The sequence below is a fragment of the Hypanus sabinus genome, chromosome 15 (genome assembly GCF_030144855.1).
Source record: "Hypanus sabinus isolate sHypSab1 chromosome 15, sHypSab1.hap1, whole genome shotgun sequence".
NCBI classification, from domain to species: Eukaryota; Metazoa; Chordata; class Chondrichthyes; order Myliobatiformes; family Dasyatidae; genus Hypanus; species Hypanus sabinus.
This window is the reverse complement of record NC_082720.1, coordinates 13,561,029-13,568,433: the sequence shown is the minus strand read 5'-3', so window position 1 is coordinate 13,568,433 and position 7,405 is coordinate 13,561,029. Positions and strand designations below refer to the sequence as shown.

General features: G+C 40.4%; 1 protein-coding gene across 1 annotated transcript in view; it reads right to left on the bottom strand.

Moving 5' to 3' along the window:
- Positions 1-1,472: 1,472 nt before the first annotated feature.
- LOC132405308 (uncharacterized) overlaps positions 1,473-7,405 on the bottom strand; it is a 116,429-nt gene continuing 110,496 nt past the window's right edge. The window contains exon 18 of the mRNA XM_059990013.1: positions 1,473-1,594. Within this exon, the coding sequence (XP_059845996.1) occupies positions 1,538-1,594 (57 nt within the window). The 3' untranslated portion in view covers positions 1,473-1,537. The remainder of the gene's footprint in view (positions 1,595-7,405) is intronic.

Here is a 7,405-nt window from a genome sequence, read left to right as displayed (position 1 = left end):
TACCGCAAAAGGTATTTCATCAGCAGCTAGCATCCATGCAAAGTGTGGTTTTGAACGGTGTGATGTAAATGTAAATTGTCCCTGCTTCTCCCTGCTGTATGTTACAGATGAAGGAACAGCTGGTGTCCATACTGTTCACACTATGACATTACAACTGTTCTTCAGGGACAAATCTAATCTCAGGTGAATAACCAATCTTCTGGCTGACACACCTCCACATCGGTTTGATTTAGCTTCACATGTACGTAAGGCAAGAAAGAAATGTGGAACAAACTTAATTAAAAAGAGCATGACTAATTAACATAACAGGTACTTTGGGATTCTCTTGGGATCAATAAAGTATCTATCTATGTATCTAATAGTTAATTATAAATACACATATACAATTAAGAAAAATTTTAAAGGTGGACAAAATAAATCATATAATCAGTTTTATCCCCTAATATTCTCTTTTAAGAAATTGTCTTAATCAGAATGTTGACCCTCTGACAGCAACATTCTGCCCTGTTCTTTTGAGTCTAGTTCACGTGCAACGGTATACAGGAAGCATCATAGTAATGCCTGATCTGATACTTATTTGATGTTCCAGACACACTGAAGAATTCCAGCGAGACTTCCCTGGGTGGTTATTGGGATTAGAGGGGCCTCGCACTCTTGTCTTGTTTCCCCATTCAAATTGCAGTTCAAGGCACTGCCAGGCGGATTGGAATGTGCATGCACTCTGTATGTGGCCAAGCTGTGAATTTTGGATGAACTCTCCCTGAACATTAGCTCAGTGTGAATTCACACATAGAGACTGTGAGTGTAATCATCACTCATAGTTCTGTAACTGTCAGAAGAGATAGGGCAGGGGAGGGGAAGTTGAAAAGATTTAGAGGAAGGAAATCCAATAAGCTTTTCCAGAAAATGAAATCTAGCATTATTCTTCTAAGAGTGGAGAAGGTTAAGACTAGGTTTCATAGAAATCTATATTGTGTCAAAGAATGGAATCATACTATCATGGAGCCTTCATATATAACAAGCTTGCGCTAACTTTGTCTGTCTTGCAGCCCACTCCCCATGCTCCCTCATCACCCTGTAGTTGCTTTACATTTTCACATGTGTATCTAATTCATACTTGAGATGCTCCAATTTTCACCAAGTATTCTATCACTATCACATAATCTTGAGAGCAACTAAGGGTGTAAACTGTGCCTGTTTGAGTGCTGGCCAGAAGTAGGAGGGGAGAAATTTATGATATTTGGCCCAAGAACCAGAAGGATTGATGAGTTGACTTTTTTTTATTCAGAGAAGCAAAACTAAGTTTTAAGTTACAATTGCATCCAAGAAATAGGTCTCTATGGAAAATGTAATGCTTAGCAAATGCGCCATTCAAGAAGACAGCATAGGCTTTATGGCTCAAATGGACACCTTCTCAGCTGTACCATCCCATGATCCCTTAAGATGATGCATAGTGGTTGGTGGGCACTTACCCTGGATGAGACACATGGCTAAAAGCACCAGCGTGCAATGCGATGATGTGTTCATTGTGTCAATCTCAGCCTCGATGGGATGCGTACACACAGCAGCCAGGCACAATCAGACACATTGATACCTGCACAATGGACAATGGAGTAGAGTCAACAAAGGGATGATTTAAGTCATGTTTAGCAATGGCTGTTGCATAAACCCCCACATCTGTCAAACCGGGCACTGAACCCTCATTGTACTTGTACTACTCTCCCTTCTCTCCTTTGCTTCTTTTGCAGAAATTGAAAATATGGAATTGCAGGGCTGAAATAATAACAGCTTTGGACAAAAGAGATTTAGACTTGAGGAAATAAAAACCTTCTTGTGCTCTTCTAACACTCCATTCTCTTCTCTGCCCTCAGTTTTTGTGGTGATTCAAACAGGGAAGTTTCTTTAGTATCTTAATCCAAATAGTCACACTCAGCTGTGTGGTGCATCACATGTGTGGAGACTTTCCCCAACCCACCTTTCAATTTCTTTTCATATAGCAAATCTTGCTGATGCAACAATCCCTCCATACGAAAAAAAATCTACCAGAGGAACTCCATGGGTCAAGTAGCTTGTGTGTACGGTACCTCAAATTTCAAACTAACAGAAGAAAAAAAATAAGGCATCTAAGGGATGATATACACATTCTAGTAGTCCCATCCAAATTTCTCCAAGAATGCCCAGGAAAAACTAAAATACTGAATTAACTCTGCCAAAGATGCTTTTGTTAACTGACCACAGTAAACACACTCCCCAAACCTAGTCAATTCCCCCATACCATCGTCCAACAAACCCCATGATGTCTACTTTATGTTCATCACCATGGAGAAAGTTGGAATTTCCCAAACCCATAATTGGTTTTAGCTCCTTCTTGACAGTTCCATACCCCCATGGCTTCTTTCAATGGCATTCCTGTCAACCCGGTCCAATTATTCCCTTTGTTTCCTGAACTCACTTTTCATTACCCACACCTGAAACTGATAGCCCTCATTCATTTATTGACTCTTTAAAAGTCTTCAGCAAAGCTCACTCCATTGCCACACTCTTACTTTCCCTTCTAGTAGACTGTTATAATCTACCCCTTAATCCTATCTAATCTCTTACCCCAAAATTCAGAAACAGAACCAGAATCAGATATCAGGTTTAATATCACTGGATTATAAGACCATAAGACTATAATACATAGGAGAAGAATTAGGCCATTTGGCCCATCAATTCTGCTCTGCCATTTCATCATGGCTGATCCATTTTTCCCCTCAGTCCCACCCTCTTGCCTTCCTCCCATGTCCCTTCATGCCCTGACCAATCAAGAATCTATCAACCTGCCTTAAATATACATACAGACTTGCTCTCCACAGCTGCCTGTGACAATAAATTCCATAGATTCATTACTTTCTGGGTAAAGAAATTCCTCCTCATCTCAATTCTAAAAGGACTTCCCTCTATTCTGAGTTTGTGTCCTCTAGTCTTAGACTCTCTCACTGTGGGAATCATCTCCTCCACATCCACTCTATCAAGGCCATTCACCATTTGATAGGTTTCAAGGAGGTCACCACTCATTCTTCTGAATTCTAGTGAATACAGGCCCAGAGCCATCAAATGCTTTTTATATGACAAGCCATTCAAATCTGAAATCATTTTTGTGAACCTCCTCTGAACCCTCTCCAGTTTTAACACGTCCTTTTTAAAATAAGGGGCCCAAAACTGCTCAGTACTTTGAGTGAGGCCTCACCAGTGCTTTATAAAATCTCAACATTACATCCTTGCTTTTATATTCCAGCCTTCTTGAAATGAATGCTAACATCACATTTGCCTTCCTCACCACAGATTCCACCTATAAATTTAACTTCAGGGAATACTGCACAAACACCCTTTGCACCTGTTTTTTTTGTATTTTCTCTCCATTTAGAAAACAGTCAACCCTTTTATTTCTTCTGCCAAAGTACATGACCATACACTTCCTGACACTGTATTCCATCTGCGGTGAAATTAGTTGTTTTTTCAGCAGCAGTACAATGCAGTACATAATAATAGCAAAAATGTATGTGTGTACATATATATGTTTATCTATTTATTAAATAGTTAAATAAGTAGTGCAAAAATAGAAATAAAGAAGTCTTGAGATACTGTTCATGGGTTCGATGTCCATTCAGAAATCTGGTGGCAGAGGGGAAGAAGCTAATCCTGAATCATTGACTGTTTGCCTTCAGTCTAATCATGGGTAAGGAGAGTTCACTCCAGTTCACTCAAATATGCGTTCCCCCATTTATAGCCCGCTCTGACTCCATGTTTCACTCCAATCCTCATTCCTGATAAACCACTACAATTGCCTACTCCAAGCCCTTCCTAGTCTCCAATGCCCATTTCCTCTTCCATTCCCTGTCCCCTGTGGTCCTACATCATTGGCCACACCAATGCCCTCTTTGACAATTCATTTCAATCCCTTTTCTGGATATCTCACCCCACTTCACTTCCACATTCCTGGGACTTACATGTGGCTTCTGAAAGTGTGCTTTAATATGAATCTTCTTTTTTGGGTGGGCTGCCTTCGGAAATGTGACGACCGACAACAGTAGAAGCACCAAAGAAGCCACTGATTTAGAAGTCCCTCAGTTTGCTGCTCACTGTTCGCTCTGCGGTCTGACCAAAGTCCATCTCATTGTCAGGCCATTTGCAGTCCAGTCAGTATTTACCATCTCACAGTGTTTCTTAATTCTTATCAGAGATCAAGACTCTTTTTCTGGTTTGTAGTTTACATGTCCCTCTTCAGGGCTCAGTGAAAACCAAAGGCTGCCCTTGCCAACATGCTGGATCATACTGAACTGAAGTTCACTCCCCATAGCCCAGGAGAGGAGATGATACCTGAAACATCTGATCACTGAGCTGGTAAATGTAACTTCAGGCCTTTTCTCTGTATATTACACCCAGCAACATTTGCTTGCACACTTGCCTCTCTGAGTCAGGAGCTTGGAAGTTTGTGACCACTGTGTGTACTGATATTTGAGTGTTGGTCCAATAGCATTGCAATAACATTAAGTATTGCCTTATGCAGGAATAGATATTCTGAGGCTCTTTTTAACCCTCCCAATCTGAGCCAATTCTACCCACATTTTAGTTAGTGCCTAGCACTGAAAAATAACAGCATGTTCTTGTGACCCTGAACAATTTTTAACACTCAGCTAAAATAAACCCAATTTTCTGATTGCTATTACATTTTTGCAATCTACATATGTGTAATTTTGTTGAGTTCAGCAGAAATTTATTTTCCTCTCTACATCAGTGACTGTATTTCAAAGACAACTGTATTTCGTTGTTTATAATCTTTTTGAACATCCCAAGGTCTCGACACACACTTTCTAAATATCAGCTCACTGACAACATTCTTTAAACTTAGCAAAGCAAAGTACAACAGTTGTAAGCTCACACAGTAATTTTAATGATTTTTTTTTCTGAAACAAGCTGATCTTGTGAGCTTAAGGCTGGAGGTAGGTTCAGAACAAGAACTAACCTTGCACAAAGGAGGAAAGGTAACCGACAACCATGTTACATAAAATATATTTAAGTAAAATCACAATGAATACTGCCTCAACAAATCTAAGTAGTACTTACAGTTGAATCCATGCTCCTTTGAAATGGTGCAAGATGTAAAACCCTTTGCTGTGTATAAACTGAGCAATGATGAGAGAAATGAAGAAATTGAACCGTTGTTCCAAAACAGAGGCCCAAGAGGTTAAATAGCCTTTCCCTCACCTATAGTGCAACTGATTATAAATTTAAAGGTCACAAGGCTGCATAATTCCTACCATATTTTAAAATAATAATAATAATCATACATAATATCTTCACTTCCAAATGGCTTTGTCAATAGAACTATTCATGGCAAATTGACATTTATATTGTTAAACAGGCAACTCCAGACACATAGGCATCTTTGTTAGCTCAGCCACAGTTTTCTCTAAACAAGTACATGGAACAGAAACATTAAATCATTCTTACTTTTTCATCAAGACATGTTTGAATAAATTGCTTTCCCAGTTAACCACACAATAAGAGATATCATTAACTCTTCCGACTGCAATCACAAGCTCCATTGTTGCCCAAAGGTTGTCACTCATCATATTCGTACTTTTTCCAGTTACATTCCTTATGAGAATTTTTTTCAGGTAACACAATGTAAAGACAAGCTGATGAGAATTCCTAACCTGCAGAAGATGCTTAGGAGAATGTCCACTTCAATGGTGCAGATTGCAGAGCATCATAAGGGATTGTTAGAATTTTTGGGTGTGCATGGTACAATGCAGACTCAGAATCACACCACTGGCTCCTCACCACTCACAAAGAAAGGCTTCTGAAATGCGAGAAGAAGCCACAATAGAGGCACAGTTTACATTATGGGCACAGTCCAGCATGCAGGGGAGAGTGTGTCCAAGACTGTGACACTCTCAATCAACTATTTGTACTGCCCATTGCAGACGCAGCCTCTGTAGCTTCAACACAATGCAGTGCCTGGTCTGAGTCAATCCTCCCCCAGTTCTTCCTTTGACCCTGACATCGCCTGCTCTGGTGAAGTCAGTCAGTCAGTTTGAAAACTAACTTCTTTTTGCTCAGTGCTCTAGCTGTTAGGTTGCTTTCATTATGTTTGGTCTTTTCTGAAGGATAAATTTGGATTTTGTACAATTGTGTAAAAACCGACAATATCTGATCATCAATTATTCTATGTCCTAGTCCAAATCTCTTACTGTCTTTTCTTTCAGTTAGTCCTGACAAAGGATCTTGGCTCAAAACGTTGACTATACTTCTTCCTATAGATGCTGCCTGGCCTGCTGCGTTCCACCAATATCTGATCATCAATCATTCTATATCCTAGTCCAGTTTATAGTCGGATTCGTCTAAAAACCTCCAGAGATGTGAAATGAACCATCACTTCTCCCTCATCAATCGTACATTGTTGCACTACCTCAGACTAATGGCCACTGAGACAGCCTTTGCCAATGTACATAGTTCTAAGAAATTATCCTGCAGTACTCATCTGAGGTCTCTGGAAACCAGCTGCAGTTCAAGGAAAGTTTATTCGCCTGACACCTGCTGTAGGTAGGTTGTCTTCTCAGCATAGGTTGGACCAAGCCCTGGATTGCATTGTGAATGGAGAGAAGATCTGGAACACCCCTCCTATACTATACCTGGAATGGAGATGAGAAGGAATTTCTTTAGCCAGAGAGTGGTGAATATGTGGAATTGGTTGCCACAGGCTGCTGTGGAGGCCAAGTCATTGGGTGTATTTAAGGCAGAGATTGATAAATTCCTGTTTAGTCAGGGCATGAAGGGATATGGGGAGAAAGCAAGAGATTGGGGCTAAGAGGGAAAATGGGTCAGCCATGATGAAATGTTAGAGCTGACTCGATGGGCCAAATCGCCTGATTCTGCTCCTATATCCTGTGGTGTTATGGTCTTGTAGTCTTTTGGGTATGCCTACACCTCAAGGACTGCAGTTGTTTAAGTAAACAGTTCACAACCACCTTCTCAAAGGCAATTAGAGAAGGACAATTAAATGTTGGCTTGGCCTGCAAAGACCACATGAACGAATGATATTAAAACACTCTAAGCTTATATCTGCTGAAGTTTAGAAGAGTGAGAGTGCACTCGATTGAGATGTAGAAGATCCTGAGAGATCTTTACAGGGTGGATGCAAACGGTTTGTTCCATATGCATTGAAATCTATGCTCAGTGTCTTCTTTATTAGGTACACCTGTACACCTGCTCATTAATGCATTTACATGGCCAGCTAATCATATGGCAGCAACTCCATACACGCACACCTGGTTGGGTTCATTTGTTGTTCAGACCAGACACCAGAATGTGGAAGAAATATGATGTAAGTGACGTTTTCCACGGAATGATTGTTGGTGCC